This window comes from Numida meleagris, chromosome 6 (genome assembly GCF_002078875.1).
Source record: "Numida meleagris isolate 19003 breed g44 Domestic line chromosome 6, NumMel1.0, whole genome shotgun sequence".
In the NCBI taxonomy this organism is placed as follows: domain Eukaryota; kingdom Metazoa; phylum Chordata; class Aves; order Galliformes; family Numididae; genus Numida; species Numida meleagris.
In genome coordinates, this window is record NC_034414.1 from 30,688,301 (window position 1) to 30,711,657 (window position 23,357).

A 23,357-nucleotide genomic window follows, 5' to 3' on the forward strand; every position below is an offset into this window, starting at 1 on the left:
TTTGTTGTTTTTTACCGTTGTTAGTTTTTCATTTTGTGGAGTGTTTTATGGTTTTCTCTATTTCTTTTGTAATCAGTTGTTCTAACTGTTTATATTGTGTAGCAGTAAGGGACAAAAGAAAATGATTAAAAAAATGAAGAAAACTAAAGTATGGTGATAGCATTGGGGTTCCTTGCAGTACTGAAATTTATTTTTAATTAACTAGATTCAAGTTGATGTTCCTTTATTTTTTTGTCTACAAATTATGTATGTGTGTTTTTGAATGTGCACCTTTCCACTTGTCAGAGCATGTATGTATACCTATTAATAATATTTTTAAATAACTTCAAAAATATTTGCAAAAGTATATTAAATACATATATATTCACACACAAAAAGAAAACCCACAAAAAAAAAAACCAAACAAACAAACAAAAACTTTGCCCACAGTCTGGTTATGGACTGACTAAATAAAAAATGTGTTACTACACTTTAAGTGCCAAAAAGCAATTCACATCAATTGTGGAAAAAATAGAATATCAAAAGTCCCTAATCATTTTAGTGTCCATAAAGACAGGACCATTTATCTTAATGGATATTTTAAACTCAATACTGTGTGAGGATATTGTACTCAAAAAATTGTCTGTGGGTATAGTATTTAGTTTTAGTCTATTTCCAGATTAAATGTAGAAGGCTCCTTCAAGTCACAAGTAGGTGGTTTTTTTTTTAAGTTTGTTTATTTTTGTTTCTTTTTGTTTTAAAATCCATATGAAATTATGAATCCTCTATCATCAAAAATTAGACTAAAGATTCTTCAGGAAAAGCCTGCCTACTTTTAGAACTGTATTATTCCTTCAAATTACGTTGGCAGTGACCCTCATGTAATGCTTTGTTTCCGGTATGGTTATGAAGATTTAATGACAACATAATTCTCTCTGCAAGTGGAACTTAGCTAGTTAGCTCTTTTATTGATGATGCACAAAAACGGATTGGAGTTAAGCTATTTTTATTAAGTACTTGGTTCTGCATGGCTGATAGGAATAAAAATTAAAGACTGTCATTCAGTCAAGGGCAAGTGGAAGTGAATATGCAAAAGAAAGAAAACCTTTCATGTCGTTTTTTGACAAAAATTTGATTTTGAACTGTTTCTTTAAAACTGAGTACAGTTTTATATATTAATATAAAATGTAGTTAAACTAATTTGAAAAAAGTTCAAGAAGATTTTTTAAATGAATACATATTTTTTTTAAATATTAGAAAAGCTCTCTGGAATCTTCTAGGATTTTTTTATCTTCCGTCCGTCCTTCCGTCCGTCCTTCCTTCCTTCCGTCCGTCCTTCCGTCCGTCCTTCCGTCCGTCCTTCCGTCCTTTCCTTCCTTCCCTCCCTCCCTCCTTCCTTTCCTCCTTCCCTCCTTCCTTTCCTCCTAAAACTTTCCATTATGCCCATGTAGCATTTCCTTTTCAGTTTAAGATGGGAGAACAAGGTGTGCTAACTGAAAAGCCAATCAAAGGCTGACCTGCAAGGCATGGGTCTGCTGAGCATCATGCAGATGCAAGGACAATCCTGAGAAATAATCAGTAAGATTTTACGTTCCTGGAATCATGATAAAATCAAGTTTTATACATTGGTGCTAATTTTGGGGAGCGGGGAGGAGTGTTTGATTTCCTACTAGTTGGTTTTCTTGATCATCCACATCACAGATGTGGTTCAAATTGTTTGAACTTGACAGGTGTGAAACATAAGAGTTGCATTAATACAGACCTAATTTCTTTGCTATGGTAGTTAAACACCACAAAGATAAGGAATATCTAAGTTCAGGATTAAGATTAAGCTTAAGTTATATTTTTTCAACAGTAAATATTGTTGTTATACAAAGAGGAGGACCTCAAATGAGGGGTGGAATAATTATTAAAACACAGGCTTATAGTGGAATATGTATCAGTCGCTGTCGTATTTACTAAAAGCATTCAGAGAACTGAACCACAGTATATGTGATGAAAGTATTTAGACAGTTCCTTCATGAAACTAATTTCTACTTGTAGCTTTGTAGGGGTCCCTGGCAGGTTACGTGTGTGAATCTAGAGACGGTCGATATTCCTTGAGAAACCTCATCTTGTAATCTGCTCGTTGTTCTTGGATTTCACTGTACTGTTGATATTCCGTCTTTTGTTTCAGTTTCTTTCCCTGTGGATTCTCTTCACGTGCTATTTACACAGTTTATTTCACATACGTTTGCCCTTCATTTTTATGAGGACTACAAAGGTCTTGTTGAAATTGCTCTAGCAAATGCTTTTCAGCTGGTGCTGGCAGAAATAATTGTGTACATCACTTGAAAGCACAAGTGCTTCAACGTTAGCGACCAATTATTTCTATCACCAGGTAGCCAGCTAATGGTGGAGAGGTCATTTGTCATGGAAAGATCTGATCAGGCTGCACTGCTTTCTTTGTAAGGTGTTTGAGTCTTACTCTATTGTAGAATGTTTCAAACCCTGCAAGTATACTCTGAAGAGAATATCAGAAAGATACAGTCAGCCAGAGTTCACTGAAAATATTTAAAAAAACAATTTATTTACAGTTTTTCCTTTTAGGGCAAAAAAGAAAAAAAGGAAATGACATTTTTCATGAGGAGCTACAGACAGACTGAGCAACTTAAATCCCAGTATCTAAACCTAAAAGTAATCTGCTGCTTTCAGCCTGCTTTATTAGTAGGAAAGAAACTCACCTGAAGAGTTTTGCCTCATTCAATCTTAAATCTATATTACAAGAAGTTTGCATGCTGTCCTTCATATATTTAGCTGTTTTGCACCTTTTTTATGTGATGGACTTAATTTTGCATTAATCCATCACATTTAAAGTGATAGACTTTAATATAAAGTGTATTAAGTATTGGTGATAGGTGGATGGTTGGACTAGATGATCTTGGAGGTCTTTTCAAACCTTGGTGGTTCTACAGTTCTCTGAAAACCTCCTCCCTTTTCTTGTTTTTCTTAGCTGTTCTACTCTATTTGCGAGGTTGCTGGATTGCAACAGAAGTCACAGAATCTCTCTTAGGAAATGAGATGGTTGCCATGACAATGCTCCCAGCTGTTTCTTGTCCCAGATGAGAAAATCATTTTTAGACTCACATGTTTCAAAGTTAGGCTACAATATTTAAACTGAACTGTTTAAATAATAACTTAATAGTTAACTGATTCAAATCAGAGATCAACCCATGGTCTACTGAAAATCTTGGTGCTGACATTCAGTTAAAACTGTTGAATAGAATATTTGTTCTGTTACTTACCAAGTAATTTAACTGGTTTTATTGTTGTTCTTGTTTTTATTTGTTTCTGATTAGATACCTGAGGTAAAGCTGGTGTATTGACATGAAGAAGATTTGCATGTTACTGAATTTACTGTATGTCTTTTTTTTCTTTCTTTTTTTTTTTTTTTGGTTATAGTAGTAGAAATTGTTCCAAACAAAAGCTGAGTGGTACTTAGATAGATGAGCAGTGGTTAAAATAAGAGTTAGAATGACATGTTGTAATGTGCCAAATCTGGATAAAATATGAAATGCTAGATATGTCTAAGATTCATCTCTGAAGTGCAAATAACTGATCACAGAAGAGTCGGTTGCAGGGAGCTTCTGATGGTCTCTGGGCTGAACTTCTGCAATTTACTATGTTAGCTACCCATTCTACCACCAAATTTAGCATCATTACAGTTTTGCTTAAACTGTATGCTGTCAGGTCATCTAGATCATATATGTCCAACCCGCTAATTTTATGTTTTTGTTTCTCTCTTTTCTTGTGTTTTAATAAAATAAAAATTAATCATCAAGTTCTGATACTTACGTACATTAACTGTATTATATGTTTTATATGCAGCCAAGACAATTGCTTTTTACTCAGTGTGGCCCAGGCAAGCCAAAATGTTGGACACTCATGATCTAGTTAACGAACATTAGGAGTCCCACTATCAGTGCCTTACACATTACACTTCTTAACCATCTTGTTCATGATTAACTTGTTCATTACTAGAGAAGCATTCTATCATTTAACAAAAGGCATAAGGTCATTTTCAGTGTATTGTTTAGTCTCTTCACTCCTGCTTTCAGGAAGGAATTTATTAACTTGTCTGTAGCATCCCTCTCAAACGTACATCTCACCTTAAAATTTCCAGAGCAAAGGGATTTTGTTTTGTGTGTTAAAAGTCTTATTAACGTCCAACTACATTATACTTAATACTCATATGTTTTCCAGCAGGACCATTACTCTATCAAATAGAAAAAAAAAATTGAATCATTTAGTGTGATTTCTTTCTTGATAAATCTATTCTGGATGCTTTTCATTGCCTTATCAACCTGTTTTTTTGTTTGTTTGGCGGGTTTGTTGTTGTTTTTTAAGTTTTAAAACATAGCTCGCTGTTTTTCTCCCTTTTTAAAAAAACAGGTTCCTACTGTGCTCCACTGGAGTCATCTGGAACCTCCAAGCATTTGTATGGTTTATGTTCAATCAAGGATAGGTACCTTCATTTCTCCAAATAATGGTTCATCTCACAAATAATGAATACATAAAAAGATTTAAAGCTGTATTGAAAGTAGTGTTAAGTGTATTGAGTTTCAGCAGTTTAAAATAACTGGTTCCTGCTTTGTTAGACAAACTCATGTTTTGTATGCCATTTCCAACTCAGAAGCAGGAGTAAAAATTGTTACAAACATTTTTTGTAACTGTTCCTATTTGAAGATACAAAAGTGCATTTAGCCAGGGTTGCAAAGCAATTCAGTTCAAATTGTTCAAAGGCACAGAAGTGTTTCTATGGGTTGATGTCATCCTATGTCCTTTCCCCTGCCCTGCTGAGCAGTCTTCTGTATCTATCAAAATTTTTGTTGGAAGTAACTATTCAGTGAGACCTTTTTTATATTTTATACGTCATTTGCGTTGTTAGAACTTTGTCTTTTGAGTTCCTTGTTATGCTGAACAGATTGCTGTATGAAAGCATTTGCACATGTTTCTGGCAACAGTACTGATTCATAAATCCCCTATTTGAAGCCTTTTGAAGAACCTGGATACACAAGTTTCTAGCTTGTGCCAAACTCTTTGCCATAATATTTACTGGCAGCTGCTGATATTTTTATCCAGGCTACTGAGATAAACTAAACTAACTTGTGAAGTAACACTCTTTTGCCCTTGCTGGAACTGATGACTTCACTATATGGGTCAGATATGAACGTTTTTCATATCCCTTACAAAAACAGTCCAATTAGCTGCACTATGGTATCCAAGTTGTCTTTGCAACTAACATCAGAACCTGATGAAGAAATAAGTTGTTCAGTCAAATTCTTCCTTTTTAAGGGTAAATTAACTTGTTTAAATATTTTTTTTAATACTTGTTAAAATAAAGAGAACTATTAAAAAACACCTTTTAAAAATTACCATAAAAAAAAGAATAGTTGCATTGGTAAGATTAAAATAATGTTTGCTAATTAAAGACAAGCAGATTCAGAGAAATAATTGAAACCTCAGCATATTGTGGAGAAGGAATATGCAGTCACTGGGTTGAGACATTAAATATCTTAATTAACATGGCTAACAAGTCAATACAATAATTATTATTTTAAAAGATGTATATGACAAAACCATACCAATGTAAAGTAGTCCTGCCTTAGGATGATTACATCATTTTCAGGACTGAAAAAATGTTCTCAGAATACTCAATCAAGAGCAGAGTATCATAGATACTCATAACAACTGCAGTATTTGCTGGAACAAACGTTTAATTGTTATTATAATTAGAAAATGACGTTAACTAAAAACTGCCTAATTACTCACTTACAGAAATTAAACCCAGCACTTGGAGGACATAACCAAAAACCCAGGGAAAGGTGGTTCATTTGGGAGAGCTGCAGGACAGGTCGTATGCCAGAATTGTCCTGCTACTGGCCTGTTTCACAACGGCACACAGCCAGGCACAGCAGGTATGGTACACTCCCTGCACCTTGCAGGGTCTCTGACCCCCCAGCCTGTCACTCACACCTGCTAAGGTGTAATATGTAATGATTTTTGTTGTTCAAAGTTTTCATCTACATAAATAGCTGCCTTTCTGAGCACAAGTGAACAACTGCTGTTACCCTACTTCTCTTCTGATTAAATGTTTCCCACTTCACTTCTTCTCTTCCAGTACAGATAAAAGTGTGGAAATCAAAGAGAAGCAAAGAGGAAGACAGTAAATAAAAAGGGGAGGAGATATACAGTGATGGAAAGCGTAGAAATCAAAGGCACAAAACAAACCTATCCCAATTTATAGCTAGGTAATAGGAGACCTTTCACCACTAAAGTCACCGGTATTTTCTGAAGTCTATTTTAAATGGACGGAGTGGGAAGGTGTCTTCTCCTGCACTTCCTTAGCATGTTATTCCAGCAAGATCTGTATGTCTTCAAAGTATTATTATTTAATAAGATACAGTACAGTATTTTCATTCTCTAGTCAAAACTTATAAAGCTTGATGCTAACTAAAAGTTAGATATGTCAAACACGGATATCAATATCTTAGTTTCAGCTGGGATGGAATTGTTTTCTTCAGAGTGTCTGGTATGATGCTATGTTTTGGTTCTAGGAGAAAAACAATGTCGATAACACATTGATGTTTATAGTTGCCTGCTGAGCCAAAGCTAGTCACAGTGAAGGGCCCAAGGAGCTGGGAGGGAACAGAATTGGGACAGCTGACTTAAACTGGCCAAAGTGATATTCCATACCATATCGCATCAAGTGGAAAGAGTTTTGAAGGGGTGGGAGTTCATGATCTCTTCACTGCTTGGGGGGCTAGTTGGGCATCATTTGGGGGAGAGGTGAGTAATTACTTGTGTATCAGTTGTTAAATACATTTATATGTATATAGTCATAACTATTTTCCTTTTCTCTATCTTAGTAAATAGTTTTATCTCTACCCATTGAGTTCTACTTAGTTTTTTTTCTTCTCTTCCCCGTTCCACACAACTGTTGTGCTGAGCCACTTGCTGGGTTAAACCACAATAATCAGAAAATCCCTGAGCTTCATAATGCTCTTTAATATCTTCACCAGTGATATTGACAGCGGGTTGGAGTGCACCCTCAGCAAGTTTGCAGATGACACCAAGTTGGGTAGCATGATCAACTTGAGGGAAAGAATGTCACCCAGAGAGACCTAGACAGACTTGATCAGTGGGACCAGGAAAACTTCATGAAGTTCAACAAATCCAAATGCAAGGTTTTTCACCGAGGTTGTGGCAACCTGCACTATCAGTACGACCCAGGGGACAAAAGGATTGAGCACAGCCCTGCCAAAAAGGACTTGGGTATATGAGTGGACAGCAAGCTGGATGTGAGCCAGCAATGTGCTCTCACAGCCCAGAAAGCCAACTGTATCCTGGGCTGCATCAAAAGAATTAGGCTCAGAAGCTTGGGGGAGGGGATCCTGCCCCTCTACTCTGCTCTGATGAGACCTCACCTGGAGTACTGCATCCAGATGAAGAGTCCTCAGTACAGGAGAGACATGGACCTATGGGAGTGCATCCAGAGGGCCACAAAAATGATCTGAGAGATGAAACACCTCCCCTACAAGGACAGGCTGAAAGAGCTGGGGCTGTCCAGCCTGGAGAAGAGAAGGCTCCACAGAGATCTGGGAGTGGCCTTTCAATATCTAATGAGCTGTAAGAAGGAAGGGGACAGACTCTTTAGCAGGGTCTGTTGTGATAGGACAAGGGGAAATGATTTCAAACTGTAAGAGGGGAGATTTAGATTGGATATAAGGAAAAAGTTTTTTACAGTAAGGGCAGTGAAGCTCTGGAACAGGTTGCCCCGAGAAGTGGTGGAAGCCCCATCATTGGAGACATTCAAGGTCAGAATGGACAGGGCTCTAGAATGGACACTTAGCTCTAGGTGTCACTATTCATTGCAGGGGAGTTGGACTAGATGACCTTTAAGGGTCAAACAATTCTATGAATCTGTGATAATAACAGAAGCATAGAAAATGTGTTCTTCAGCTTTTCTCTGTGATTGATCAGTGCTGGAGAAAAGGTACTGCTCTGACTCCTTGTGGCCATTCACATGTATAGTAAAGTGTCACCTGTAGATTAAAAATGAAAAGAAATATCAGTGAGTTTTAAATGTTATAAATAAATCTTCCATAATACATTCTGTTAAGTGTATGTATTTAATTGTGTATGCAATATAAGTCTTCGTATGTTGTGATTTCACTGAGAATGAATAATTGAAGAACAGGAATTAGGCATAGAACAAATCCTCAAGTAGAGCTTACACAGGACTTACATGTTCTCTACACTTTAACTGTGTTTTTTTTTCAGGGGTAGGAAGTGCTCAAACTGGGCTGCAGATTGGATCAAGGAGTACAAATGTGTTGGCTCATCTTGACTCTAGTTTAGACATCATCTAGAAGTCATCCAGATAGACAACACAACCTTCAGGTACAAGAATATACGGTAACAATTAATTCATCTGCTTCATTACTGTTTTGATCTAAATGAATGTTATTCAACTCTTGTTAATCCAAATAAACTAAAATAGAAACCTACTGACCAGCCTGTTCTGCTTTTGCTTGTTTTTCTCTTTTTATAGTTTTGAGGCAGTACTTCATGTTTTAATTTCATGCTGTAATGTGAATGAGCCTGAAGGAACGACATGGTTTTTGGACTGATTCAATTGGTTTGTTCCTTATGCTTTAAAATCAAGTTGACTATATGATTTTAAATGTGGTTAGCAATATCACATCTGGTTAATTTACCTGTGCAAAATGACATAGCACTTTTCAGCATCTACCTCCAGGTTTTATATGCAACATAAATAATTTTCTGAAATAAAACTTCTTTGCTATTGTAAGGTCTATTTATTAATCAGGAAAATGATGTATTTATTAATCAGGGTAATTAATTTGGTTATGATGTTATTTTAATCCTTATGGAAGAACTTTGTTCTTTATGATTCATATATTCTTACCTGCAGGTGCAATATGTCAGAGCAAAGTCCACCAGAGTAAGCACAGTGTGAAATAATGAAGATGCAATTTTGCTACCCTTCTACATTTGAGATAGTGTGCTGGAGCTGATTTATTCACCTGGACTTCAGTAGCAGGCAAAGTACAACTGTAGAGTATGAGCTCATACAGCCGTGTGTACTTGTTTCTTCAAGCTTCACTGAAGAGGTAAGGTGCCTTCCTAATGCTGTTTTCCTCAGTTGCTTTCTTAATAACTTATAATACCGTTTTTCTATTCTAAAACTAAATAGATCTGTAAAGCATTTCAATGGGCGCTATAAATATGAGGGAAGAAAAAATACCGACTTGCTCAAAAATGCTAAAAGAGAAACAGCTAACCTAGAAGCTCTGGATCCAAATACAGATTTCCTAAAGTTTTATGATGGTGGTAGGGTAGGTTTAGATTTACAGTCATTTCTAATAATAATAATTTTTAAAATAATAATAGAAGCTTTCAGTGAAAGGGGTACATGACAGTAGGAAATGCAAACACAACAGAACTTAAGTGCTGTAGGGGAAACCGTGTGCTGAATTTCATGGCAAGTAATTTTTTTTTACAGTCTCTCAATGTCAAATAACCAGCTTTGGATGTAATAGGAAATTGTATGTTAATAGTATATCAGAATTATTATTGTATAGCTGTAAGTAGAATAAGCAAATTCTGTTTGGCTGGTTTTCTGTCTGGTAAGTATAAGAATTAATTCTCAAGCCTGACTTCTATTACAGTCGTATATTTTGAACATTTTAAAAAATGTGCTCAACACTTTTTCACTCTGGAAAACTGTTTACTGGATCTGCTGCTGAATCCTTAGATTCGTAAGGAATGTGGCTCTGTTGCAATGTAAACTGCTGTGGAGAAAGGAGCTGGCCTATATAGGCCCTGTGCTGACGCTGGCAGGAAATAAGTTCTGACCAAAGAGCTGCTTGCTAGAGATACACGCTCAGCCTTCATCTAAAGGGTTTGGCTAAACTTGAAGCAAATTTGACCTTGGAGAGCATGGGAAATGTTATCCCTATTCAGTTTGAGCTTACTCTGATACAGAAGTTCCTCTTCAGTCAGACTGGAATTTGCTTAGGTGAGGACCCCAATAACAGCCTTGAGACTTCTTTCTGTGTTGGATGAAGAGTTACTAAAGATGTAACCCAAAAAGGAGGACAAAATGAGGCTCAAAACTCTTTTGACTCTATATATTGAACCCCTGTGTGTCTCGAAGAGACTGAAGAAAAGTGGAAAAGTTCCTTTTTCCTTTGTTTATTGAGCTTTTCTTTTTCCAGATCTGATTTAAGCCTGTGAGTTAAGCCTGTGACCTGTTCTTTACAGCTATGGATGGAAATTCATCCAGAACATAGTCCAGAATTGCTGAAGTGAGTTCTCTAGTCTATGGGAATATTCACAGTACTAGGAAGGCATGGGATTGAGTGCTGTTTGAACTACAGAGAGTTGGCAGAGCTAGTGCTCCTGTTTGTGCCAGCTTGTCCATCAGTGCCTCTGCTTCAATACAATTTACACACATGGGGAATAAGCAACTTCAGTTCTGATAAATATGTCTTTTTAAGTTATGTCATTACATTATTTTCTGTTGCGTTTTATCACAGATAATTAGGTTGTTTTTCTTCGTCTATCATGGCACAAGGTAAGAGAGGTGAGGTGCAATGTAAGTGACACAACACAGGACTCCACGTCAGAACAACCACCAGCTAGAAGTAGTGTGAAACATCAGGAAAGGGAGATGCTCTTGAAAGACGGAAGAAGCCAATTTTGACAGATGCTCACTATATTGAAACCAGGTGTTTCAATACCTTTCTCCTGAAAGAGAGAGAGTTGTACTAAAGGTCGTAAACCTTTCCATTTTCAATTGCAGTCTGTATTATAGCTGTGATTTGCTGCAGGAGGACTGACTCAGAAGGAGGATGCTGTTGAAGAGTTCAGCAGGATTGGTTCTGATCTTGCTCTCTCATTGCACCATGTCGGTGACCACCAAAGAGGCAGTGGTCTTGGCTAATGCCCACCTTCTCTCTCAAAGAGGTTATGATAGACTGGCTAACGTCAATGAAAAAGGTATTCATGAAGGGAGTGAGTGATCTGGGTGCGTGTTGTGTTTTACTGTATTGCTTTGTGGAATATTTTCAGCATATTTCAAAGTTTGCCCTGCAACAGCACTTTGAAATGTCCTATCCCAAAGTTCAAAATCTTTAGATCTCTTGCTCAGATGACACCTAATTCAAGAGAAATTAACAGTCTAAAAAATAAATGTCTAAAAAATATTTTCTTGCCTTTAAAGATTTATTCACTGACAATCATATTTTGATTACTTCTGTCACCTAAGGATCTAAACCTCATTGATAGTTATAATTGAGATATTGCTCCGCCTGCCTAGCTTGCAAGGTCTTACTTGGTAGGCTTTCTAACACATTTTCTGGAGTAAATCCCACATAAAAATGCAGACAAAAGGAGTAGTGTGTTTGGTTCGTTTTCCTCCCTTGACTGGTGGCATTTGAGGGTCTATAAAATTCACTTTTCAAGTTAATTCTGTAACAACCAGTTTAAACAGTTTTCTCAATTTGTTGATAGAAGCTGTTCTGTTTTGCATGAATTACATTCACTGGGTAAATACAAGTGTCACTGTGTATATCGCTGGCTTGAAAACCACTGTATACTTAAGTGATCTTTCTGTAAACTTGCAGGATCAGGTTTGGAGTCAGACTGTCTACCAGGTGAATGCTCTGAAAACTGTGGTCCAGTTTTTATGTGACTATGTATGAAGTCCTGCTCTTTCAGGATGTGTGATAATTTCTTGCAGATAGTATTGAGACAAAGTATTGTATTCATGGCTGGAAATTCTATTAGGCAATGAAAGGCCGAGAAGTAAGAACTCAGAAAGCCTATATACTTCTGTAAATCTGCCCTGAGTGGCTTAGAAGCACCAGCGAACGTCTGAATATCAGATACAAAAGGCTATATTTAACACAATGAGGATATTACGAATAATAGTATTCAATAGGTTTAGTCCAGCTGGACTTTTCAAAGACTACAGTACAATACTTCATACACTAATATTAAAATCAGAGAAAGTAATGGTGCATTGTAATTTCAGTAAAAGCTGAAAAGGGCAATGACTTGGGTAGAAAAGTAAACAGTAAAGTCAAAGGGAGACTGGAAATGTTTGCTTCTAAGCAAACTTTTTAGTATTACTAAGTATACTGAAGCAATAATAGGAATATGCTGTTAAAATTTAGTTCTCTACATGATGTAGAAATATGTTAATACAAAGAGCCAGAATATTACAGAAAAAAAAATTAGAATCAGATATTCTTGAGTAGTACTGATGGAATAAAAATAAAGTAGGAAATTCCAGGTTTTACTTCAAGGTTAGGATTTACCAGCTACAAAGATCCAAAGATTGAAGTCTAGATTAATGGAAACTAAATGCTACAAGTTCAATCCTTGAATTCATCGGCAGAAGTGTTTCTGAAAAGACTAGGAATAAATCAGTGGCACCATATAAGGCTATCTGCAATACTATGTGTAAATTTAATTCACGTTCTAGGAGATAAATTTGCAGCTGAAAAGCTTCTAAAACAATTAAAGACCAGAAGATTGATCTTACACTAAATAACAGCAGAACTTTTTTATCCTAACAGAATTTACCCTAACAAAACAAAGGCTGATTAAAAGTTTAGCTCTTCTCATGCTACATGACAGCTTATAACCAGGGATGAATGTGTTCAGTAAAGGATTAGCAGGGGCTCTCTGGTCAATGCTTTTGTTAAGGAAAAGTGTTGTTTTCTGAGCTTTTATTATTTTTATATGTGGAAATATTTTTCCTTAGTTGTTTTTTCTCAATTTCTGAGGAGAAAAAAAAAAAAAAAGACATCTTGCCATGCTTTCCGTGAAATATTCCAGCTTCCCGAAAGAATGATTCTTTGAAAACAAAACAACTGAGTTCTAAATACAGTATCTAAATGCCTATCAGTTATTGTCAGGACAGAACTTAGAATTTCCTGGGTCTGAAAAGCTGTCATTACATCACAGGTGGTCTTTAAGAAATTTTCCAATAGAGACATAAAATGGTTAAGTCTTTGTTAAATATAAATTACAAATTCTTTGTTAAATACAAATTACAAGTATTTCCTAGTATAATCACATGCCTCTTAGGAACTAGTGAGTGATTATTTGAACTGGAGGAAAAGGAACAGTCTGTTTGTACCTTTTGGCTTTACGACCATACTTCCACCATAAATAAAATTACACTTTTGTATTACAAATTATAACAAAAGCTTCCAGAAACTTTCCTGTGTGTTCTGCCCTCAAATCATCCCCTTTTAGCCAAGTGTATGCCCACCATCTGGGCTGAAGTCAGCCTGAGTCAGTTTCCAGCCAGATCAAGGTAATCACGCACTCACTGTGGAGGACAGTGTTTAAAAAAATTATGACTTGAACAGAAATTTAATTTAAAACTTTTTTTTTTTTCCTACTTAGACTACCTAAGGGATTGTTTTGAGATTTTTCAGCGCTCCAAAGGAAATGCCAGAGATGGTCTTTACATCATCCAACCAAAGGAAGACCTAATTGTTGTCTCTTGTAACATGCAGGATGGTGGCTGGACAGTAATCCAGCACATTACAGCCAACAGTACTGTTGACTTTGATAGGACATGGCAGGATTACAAATATGGTTTTGGCTCTGTTCATGACAACCACTGGTTAGGAAATGAGTACATGCATCAGTTAACTGGTGGCTCTGTGAAATATGTACTTGGAGTTAAACTTGTAGACCTAAACGCTGAAATCAAATGGGGACAGTATGAACCATTCCGTATTGAAGATGAAGAGGCTCAATACCGAATCAGGGTCGGCCTATACAAAGGCAATGCTACAGATGCTCTGACTCTGGACACAGAAGCTTACCTCCACGACAACCAGAAGTTCACCACCAAGGACAGAGACAATGACAATTACTTTCAGAATTGTGCCAAATTAGAACACAATGGTATTCCTGGGGGAGGATGGTGGTATGATGCGTGTGCTGGGGCAAATCTAAACCGTAGGAATGTGATATACTGGCAGAAGGACTGCAACAAGAAGCATTTGTGCAAGTTTTCATGGATGATGGTCAAACCCATTGACCACAGCCTACCATATGCAACTAACTCTTGTTCATGTCAGAAGGAGGAACTGTAGGTGAGCCATGTACCCTTTGAATGGAACATCAATTCTTTCTGAAGTAAAATCACACTAATTAAATAAGTAATCGTGATGAAAAATTTAGCCTCTGCAAGGGCTTTGTGACAGCATATTGTCCAGGATTGGACCTAAAACATATAGATATCTACCAATCACAAAAAAGAGAATAGAAGACCTCTAACAAAAGATTTACACTACCCATTTTATAGTATTTTGGCCGTAAGAGGAGTTAGGTATGAAATGCAAGAGACAATGTCTTGTAGCAGATACACATGCATACACATGAATTTTAGAAGGTTTTTCTCCAGGATGAATTTTCATCATTAACTGCACATATTCACAAATTATGCAAGAAGGAAATTTCAAGGGAAGTACCTGTATTTACAAAATGCTTATCAGAGAGTATTGTGTACCATAGGGTAACATAAAGCCTTTCCTTTTTACCTTTAGTGAAAGATATTTTAATATTTTTAATTGGTATGAGCCTTATCTGCAATGGCTTCTTTTCTCATTCACTGACTTTTTATCTCTACTCTTTAATGATCCTATATCTAATGAATTATTTAGCACAGTATTTTCTTCCTTCTTATTAGAGCACCCAGAGCTAATGGCCTCATCAGCTTTCCCATTAAAAGCGACTACTCCAAGGCCAAGTAAAGGCTACTACCCCACAGCTCCTCTGAATTTTCCCTCCTATTCCATGAAGTGCTAAGGTGTTGCTGTTGTTGTTTTTTTTTAATACCATTATGAGATAAGAATAGTGTTAGCTCTACTTTACATGTGCTAGCTTCAGTTGTTTTGGCACTCAACCTTGAGCTCATTTAAACAGTGCCTTTTTTCCTGTTTGTAACACAAAGAGAAACCTTTACATTTCATGATGACTTCATCCATTTTAAAATCATAAATAAAAGGATTTTGGTTTTGGTAACCTTGAAAATCTTGTTTACTTGTACAAATGACGGGGTTATTTCACATATTTCAATATAATTGAAATAGCTGAATAACTACTTAAGAGTTTTCATTGCTGTAGTTTACAAATTGCCAGGATAATAAATAGAATATCTTGTATTTTACTTTAGATTTTCAATTGCAGAAACTCAGGCAACAGATACTGGCAAAGATCTACTTTTTAATTAAAAAATGGAATCTTGACATTTCCATGAAAATTAATTTAGAGACAAATAAATTGTACTGTGTTTAGAAAAGACCAAGACTGGCGGGATTACTTAAGAAGAGAGAATAATTGGAAAATGGAAAAGTCACAAAAGAAAATTTTATTTTTTACAATGCACTGCAACATTTTCAGAAAGAGATACAGATAAGTTGTGCAGGCGAGGCCAATATAGCATATATGTATATTTTGCAGCAGCTAATCTTTTCCCCTTCAAATTGTGTTAAAAAAAAAAGATGTACGATAGAGAAAGAAATGAATGAATGTATGAAATGAATTGAATTGATGTAATCAAGTCAATTAATGTGGATTCTGCTGCAATTCTATCAGGAAACCTCCAAAGCTGTAATGAAGATACAAGAAAATCAACAGGTCTCCCATAGCTTTTACCCAAATTCCCATCAAGATAGCCAGATTGTCACCCAATTGCCAAAAAAGAGTATGAATAATTTTAACGTAGAAACACACAACTGAAAGCCAGCAGGCTGTATCTGATCCTCAAAGGCAAATAACCTGCTCAGCAGCTCACTCGTCCTGCTTGCAGTGTTTTGTAGGAAAGGACTTGTGGAGGTATGCTGCATGAACAACTCAGGCACCACCAGCCCAAATCCAGCTGTCCAATTTTGGAGGCACTCTCTAGTGTTAACTGGAGTCCTACAGACCTCTGCTGACACTGAGTTCCAGTATGGGAATTAGATTAACATATAGTAATAAATGGTATTAATAGATCTGCAGGCAAAAACATGACAAAGATTAACACAGTTCAAGCACTGACTTTAATGGAAGTCATGGAGTGTGGTATGTTCCATGCTTCTAAACAAAGGATGGAAAATACTCCAAGAGCTGGATTTAGGAAAGAGGATGAAAATAATTAGGAATATTCCAATCCACTCATCAACACTTCTTTCTAAAGCTTTTAAAGAGAAGGACATGTCATTTTGGAGCTCAGGTTTGGACAGACATTTCAAAAGGAGAAGCCACTGACTATACAAAAAATGGTAACTCCAGCTCGTCTGTTATGAACATCTGAGGAAAGTCATTTGGTTTTCCTAATACCCAAGTGACTCCTTCATTTTACTTCTATCTCTATAGAAAGGAAAGAAAATTAATTCCAGAGGAAAGTTACCTAATTCTGGTTTTTTTGCTTGTTTTCCTAAAGCTATTAATCCAGAGTGGGTAGAAGTGCATATGTCCACTAAATATGACAGAGTAATTTGAAGAAAGAGGTGTATAAATATTTTAATTCGATAAGAAGATTTTAGAAATCCCAAACTGTGAAGGGTTGATTGGAAACTGTTTCCTACAAAAGGTAAGGAAGTGTTTTACAAAATTCTATTCAAAATACAGAATATGGTAACAGTCTGCAGGTATTCAATTCTGAGTTTCAAACTGAGTATCCAATTCCACAATAACTGTGTTCTAAGATAAAACACTATCTTCCAGACTGACATCAGATTCTTTAATTGTTACAATGACTTCTGATTTAGATTTAATATACTTACCACCTCCCAGTGCCATATTTATTCTTTCAAGTGTATGACTGTCCTTAGGGACATTTGCATTAAGATTTATTAGTTCAGTTAGTTTGACATAGATCATGTATGGAATTTGACAAGGAGGCAGTGATACAGACTTCTTAGAAATGCTCTGTGTAGGAGATCAAATGATCAGAATAATTCATTAAATAATTAAAGTAGGGATTGGGGCTTTTCATGAGGCTTGGCTCTAAAACTGGAACAGAATATATAGGGTGATAAGGAAGTACAATTAAGGATTAAGTGCCTAAGTGTATCTCTGGATCTCTGGACTCCTCAAGTCCATATAACCCAATGCAGTTCACATTATGGGTACAATTGGGATGAGGAACAAAACTCCGCATACAAAAATACCTTTCAACAATTAACAGCAATTATTAATTGAAGTGCATAGAATAATTATAGATCAGAATAATTATGATCAGTAACTAAATTATAGAATTAAGTTAATAAACTATTCTATTTTACAGGTTCTTGTAGTATTTTCTCTGTATCTCCTTTGGTTTCAGTTTTCCCCTCAGTTCTGACCTCAGTTTCCTTTGTGGGAAAATTCAATATTCAAAAATATTTAAGTGTGCTAGGTCTCTGAAAAGCTTAGTTGGGGATGTATGTTTATACAACTATATTGATAATACATACATAGATATATGGATATATATATGCATATGTATGTATAAATAAAATGCAATTTTAAAAAAGTCCTTTTCACAAGACCATGACCATAATCAATTAAAGGATCAGTAAAAGGTTCATTAAAAGAGAAATACAGATAACAAGATTGTTTTACACTGCAGAAGTCCCACATGTTTAAAGGAATCTTTATAGAGAAAAAAAAAAAAAATTAAGAAACTAAATACTAACTCACACTCTAATGAGTTTTTGTGGTTTCTTTTTTTTTTTTTTTTAAGAGTAAACATCCCATATAACAATAAAGTGACAAACAGCTCTTTATATAATTCTAGGTATTTACAATGTACCCGGATTTGGCAGTGTAACCTCTTACACTGTGAAGTGTTAGCAGCATAGTTTGAGCACATATTTCACAATTTATATCGAACCAACATTGTTGCATCCATCACCATCTATTCTAATACATTTACTGAGCACAGAATCCATAAACATTTACAGAACACTCTAGTTCAACAGAAGCCAAAACCAAGAAAATATATTCAATTTAATTTCAGAAGTAGAAGCCAGTGCTTTACTTTAGAAATAACACCACAGCTAGCAGGAATTGTTACTATCTCATGAATTTTGCCTTTAACTACAGCTTGTGCCTCAGGGGAACACATTCATTTGCTAAAAATCAAACACAATTTACTGAATGTCTGAACCAATGTAATATAAAGTTACCCACTATAATAACTGACATGTACGTAGTTACTGCACACAGGAAAAACTCTGGGTAGTTACAGAGGAAAACTGATGAAAGGGTCTTTGTAAAGACCAATGCATTCCTTTAATAAGCAGTCATATGCTAATGCACACGAAGTATTAGGCACAGTGTAGTGCGTTAAAAATTCAATCAAGTGAACTCAGGGAACATATTTTTACATTACTACACTGCTAATCTTTCACTGACAGTTTTCCCCTCTGGAGATTGAGGATAAAAAATATTAATTACTTGTACTGTGATTGCAGACATGAAGGAATTATATATCTGCAGGGAAATATGATGATGATGCAATAATGAATTATATGAACGATTTTGCTGAGAGCAATTGTATGTTCAGGATGACTAACACAATCCCTGAAATGTGCAGCTGGGTCACATCACCACTACAATGTCCCACAAACGTGTAATAGCTAAAAAATAAACATTGGCCCAAATTTATACTTCAGAGCGTCTCACCCTGAATTTTGACAGAAAGGCTAGAACTGAATCTGAACTTTGTGATGTGGACTCAGTTCTTTCTCTCTTATTCATAAGCATTTGTGTACTTTAAGATTTCGCTCCTCATGACCCTGTCACCACTAGCATATTTTTCCACCACTATGAGCCAGGCATCGTTTCCATTCAGTGGCTTAGTGCTAAAAGCAGTCCCGCCCTCCCGCACTTATTCGGTCAAAGGTGTGGGACTTCTGCCAATCTAACACAGATACCAGACTGGCATGTCAATGTCTTTACCACATTTGAAGCCCTGGCAAACCTCAGCTAGCAGACAGGTGATCAGCTCACTGCAGCCGTACCCGGAGTCCCAGGAGCCACAGCCCAAGGAGGGGTTGTCTCCAGCCTCCAGTGCTGTAGCAAACAAAGTTCTGCTGGACTGGGAGACTGTGACTGTAGATAACTTCTGTTTCCAAACACCTAATGTTGATTAGTATTTGTAAAGATATTTAGAGACAAAAGTGCTATGAAAACACAATACTTTTATATGAAAATGTACTTAAAAATCTTTCTTCATTCAGAAATTCCTGTTCTATCATTGCTTCCAATAATTTTGTGATATATAGGTGAATTTCCAGGGCATCAATGCACGTTTTTGTGCATGCTTGTGTGCTGCATCATTCCATAATTACGGGAAACTTCATAGGCAAGGGGGAGTGCAATAGAGAGACTGCAAGAAGGATTTGCCTTATGTCCTCTACTGTAAATAGACAAATTGTGTCCGTTACAGTCAGTTCTGATTAGTACTATTGTCACTACTGCATACATTTAAAAGATTTCCTTTTGAGGTATTAGGAAATGAAGAAATACAAATTCATAGATATCTGCTAACTATCATCATTTTTAGATGATGTTGACTTGCAGGATGGAACTGAGATGGGGATTGGATTCTTGTTATATAAAATACATTATCTATTTCCTCCCCCCAGGGCCCTTCCTCTGTCCCCCAGAAAAGACATTCTTAAAGTGGAAATTTTCTCAATATTACATTCTCCTATAGTAGGTGTATTCTTTCGGAGTACTAAGAATCTCCCCACCCATTTAGTATTGGGGATAACAGTATTTCCCTCTTTAAATAGTCCTTCCAATAGCATGTGGAAAAGCCTCAAAACAGAAGTAGAACATGTTCCATTGCTTTCTCCATTGAAAAATAAATAGATAATACAGCAGAAAGGAGGAAAGGAACTGTAGGAAAAAGCAGTTCTGCGCTACCGGGAGAGAGGCTGGATAACCTGACCTGATGACTGGATGACAATCACACGCTAATTCTTAGAAGTTCATAAGACACACTACAATTTCTCAGGCAGAAGAAAGGACAGAAGACCCCAAACACAATAATTTTTAATGCAGATCTACTGCATAATCATGAACACCGTCAGCAACAAAAGACTTCTTTATCCCAAGCACACTGCTTTCATGCAAAGGATCACCTTTTGCTGACTATTTTTTTAACACATAGGCATATAAAACAACAGCTTCGAAAATACAGAATTAAAAGTCCTTTACTGGGGTATGTTAGTCTCTATTTTTTCCTTTATCTCTTATATAGGGGTAGTTATGGCATTCGAGTATTGCCCTGCCAGTACAGTTTCTCTTCCACTTTCTTCTTTTTCCACTGGCAGAAAAGCAGCATCTTAAAAGTTTTCCTGAAAGTTTTGTTACAGAGAGCATAACACATGGGGTTAACAGTGCTGTTCACATAGCATAGCCAATATCCAAGGTGCCACAATGTCAGAGGAATGCAGTCAGAGCAGAATGTGGAGATCAAAACCATGATATTGTAGGGAGTCCATGTGATGATAAAAGCCAAAAGAATGGCACTTAAAGTCTGCGCTGCTTTACGTTCTTTTATAAGAACCATCCTTTTCCTTTTGGTGATTTGGTTATTTATATTTGGATCCATGCTTTTGATGGAAGGATCCTTCGACAGATCAGCAGAACAAGGAGTTATTTTTACTTTACGGCAACCATTGTTGGCTTCCTGAGTGCCATCAGCCTTAACCACCAAGCGGAATTTGTAGGCCACACATTTTTTACTTTTTTGGCCTATGGCAGGCGATAAAAAGTATTGCTGGGTCTCAAAATCATTTTCTTCAGGTTGGTCTTTGACAACAATATCCTTACTTTCCCTTTCATTAAACTCTTCGTCCTTACCTTTAGATGGACTCCTGTAAGCTACTTGGAAAACAGGATCAGTGGCAAGTTTGTCCTCTTCTTCTGAAGATGCATAGCTGCTGCAGGTGGTCAGCTGGTCAGCCTTAGCCCAGTCAGTGCACATGCTCGCTGCTTGGGATGCCTTCACTGTAGCTGATGTACTTCGACTGGATGAAGACCAGGAAGCCTGACATCTCTCCCTTTTGACTAAGTTTTGTTGCTTGCAACTGAAGCAAGACTTCAGGAAAGCTTTCTGAGGCTTTATCGTCTCAAATTCTGCCACAGACTCAGAACCCTGAAGTTCAGCAAGGTCCTTGGTACGTTTCTCAGTCTCTTTATAGATGCGGCAATATAAAATGGTCATCACTGACACTGGAATGTAAAAAGCAGCAATTGCAGTACCAAAGGTGATAATAGGCTCGTATAAAAACTGTATCTGGCATTCCTCAGGGGGTACTGTTCGTTCACCCACAAAATACTGCCAGCACAATATTACAGGTGCCCATAGAATGAAGGAGATTAGCCACGCCAGGCCGATCATGATGCCAGCTCTTTTGGGCGTGCGTTTAGCCCTGTACGTCAAAGGCCTTGTGATAGAAAAATACCTGTCAAAGCTGATGACTAGGAGGTTCATGACAGAGGCATTGCTAGCTACGTAATCCAGAGCTAGCCACAGGTCACACGCCAGGCTTCCAAGAGACCAATGGCCTATGAGTATATAAGAGGTATAGAGGTTCATAGAAAATATTCCAATGATGAGGTCTGCACAGGCAAGGCTGAGCAAGTAATAATTATTAACAGTTTTGAGCTGACTGTTGACCTTGAAGGATATCATTACAAGAACATTTCCTACTATGGTTATTAAGCTCACAATTGCAGTTACAGTGGCAATAGTAATAACTTCCCAGAGGCTATGCCCTTCTAACTGTTTATGGTTGATGGATGAACTGTTTATAACAGTAGAATTGCTGAAGAGATTTACTTCCATTCTTTTTCTTGATCATCTGTCATCAGAATCTTAGCACTCTTGCATGTTGCTTCCTGTATTTGAAAATATCTTTTGGAGACAGCTGTAAAGATCAAAGGAAAAAGGAGAAAAAGCAAGCAGCTCATTAAAAGGCACAGACTTCCATTAGATTTACCTCAAAACACTTATAAAGCAATCCATCAAATTATTTGTATTCTCTTTCTGCATTGTCATAATTGTTTCTATCATTGTGAACATAAATAAAATACACACGTGTGTTCAAGGACAATCTACTCTGGTATCTTATGACATTTCTAAATGCAATCAAAATAACTATTGTTTCCTAAGATGTTCAATCACACAAGCTCTTACATTTTTAATACCTTAGAAGACACTCTACATATTGTTAAAGACAGACATTCAAAGTTTTGCAGTGTAATGAGACAGTGAGTCATGGTGTTGTTTCTTACAATACTGTGTAGAAGATATGTCAAGATTTCAGAAATTGTCTTTGGAAAATTTGAGGAAGTCACTGTTTTGGAAACCATCAGCAGAAAAGGAACACGAGGGAACTGAAGATGCATAGGGAGATAATAACCATGCTGGCATGGTGGCACTGGGAAATAATTAGGTGTTAGAAGTGCTTAGAACAACTGCTGGGGAATTTTTAGAGTTAAGCAAATAGGCAGGGACAAAAAAAATATTTTCAGAAAAATAAGTTAGGCAGAAAAGACTTTTCCCTATGGGAAGGTCTGAGCAGGGTAAGGTGTGGAACTGCTGGAAGGATTGGGTGAGTGAGTAGTAGGGTGGGGATAGAAATGAGTAATATGAAGAGGAGTCATCAGTGGATAACCTCAGTGACAAACTGCAACAAAAACGATTTAATACTGTAGACTGCATAAACAGTAGAAGGAAATGGAACCACTGTTATTATATTAATGTATACATCTCTGATGTCTGTACCTTCCTACAGTCTCTCTAATATGGTGTAACTTCACTGCTGTTTTCTTGTCTCTGAGAATGCATGCCCGAATCAGGCAATTACCTTCTTCCACAGATCTCTGGTGGTTTTGAGTTATTCCATCACACCTGATTATGTCAATCACTTGTTTGATGCTTAATCTTTATGGGACATGTAATTTTGGAATAATCAGATAGTTGTTAGGTTTTCAAGTCAGAAATAGAAGAAGACGTTTAAATTTATCAGCCATCTAGTCAGTAAAAAAATGAGTAAGAAGATCCCTTTTTTTTTTTTTTTTTTTTTTGTAACTGATACGGGTTCAGCTAAAATTATCATATAGGTCACCTATTAAAGTCCAACTTTTAAGTCTTCAGGATCCTCTCTCTACAAGATCTCTATTTTGTAGTCCTTCCTTTCCATTCATACCACTCATCTTCATCTTTCATCTTGGAACATTATTTTCTTTGGTCTTCGCAAATGTCTTGCATTAACTGCAAGCTTTCCAGCCTG

General features: G+C 36.6%; 2 protein-coding genes across 9 annotated transcripts; one reads left to right on the plus strand and one right to left on the minus strand.

The window, feature by feature from the left end:
* LOC110401757 (angiopoietin-related protein 1-like) lies at nucleotides 305-21,061 on the plus strand. Of its 8 annotated transcripts, none has more exons than XR_002440572.1 (7): nucleotides 305-3,377; nucleotides 5,797-5,936; nucleotides 8,302-8,421; nucleotides 8,957-11,046; nucleotides 13,468-14,168; nucleotides 16,502-16,651; nucleotides 20,926-21,061. XR_002440572.1 is itself a non-coding variant. In XM_021403204.1 (7 exons), exons 6-7 carry the CDS (start codon nucleotides 10,899-10,901, stop codon nucleotides 14,166-14,168), a joined length of 849 nt encoding a protein of 282 aa, XP_021258879.1. In that variant the 5' UTR covers nucleotides 305-3,377; nucleotides 5,797-5,936; nucleotides 8,302-8,421; nucleotides 8,957-9,155; nucleotides 10,263-10,352; nucleotides 10,878-10,898; the 3' UTR covers nucleotides 14,169-15,108. The 8 variants fall into 8 exon arrangements, 7 of the variants coding, with proteins under 7 accessions (XP_021258879.1, XP_021258873.1, XP_021258875.1 ...); XM_021403204.1 differs by lacking the exons at nucleotides 16,502-16,651; nucleotides 20,926-21,061 and having other exon boundaries at nucleotides 8,957-9,155; nucleotides 10,263-10,352; nucleotides 10,878-11,046; nucleotides 13,468-15,108; XM_021403198.1 differs by lacking the exon at nucleotides 20,926-21,061 and having other exon boundaries at nucleotides 16,502-17,703.
* CHRM5 (cholinergic receptor muscarinic 5) lies at nucleotides 19,656-23,096 on the minus strand. The gene has a single exon (XM_021403182.1). It carries the CDS (start codon nucleotides 21,905-21,907, stop codon nucleotides 20,321-20,323), a length of 1,587 nt encoding a protein of 528 aa, XP_021258857.1. The 5' UTR covers nucleotides 21,908-23,096; the 3' UTR covers nucleotides 19,656-20,320.

What these genes read in the sequence shown, in the direction of transcription:
- LOC110401757 (XM_021403198.1), top strand. Translation starts at nt 10,899, where the DNA reads ATGCTGTTGAAGAGTTCAGCAGGATTGGTTCTGATCTTGCTCTCTCAT. An exon ending in GGCTAACGTCAATGAAAAAG is followed by an intron (nt 11,047 to 13,467) that starts GTATTCATGAAG and finishes TTTCCTACTTAG; the next exon opens with ACTACCTAAGGGATTGTTTT.
- CHRM5 (XM_021403182.1), bottom strand. Translation starts at nt 21,907, where the DNA reads ATGGAAGTAAATCTCTTCAGCAATTCTACTGTTATAAACAGTTCATCC.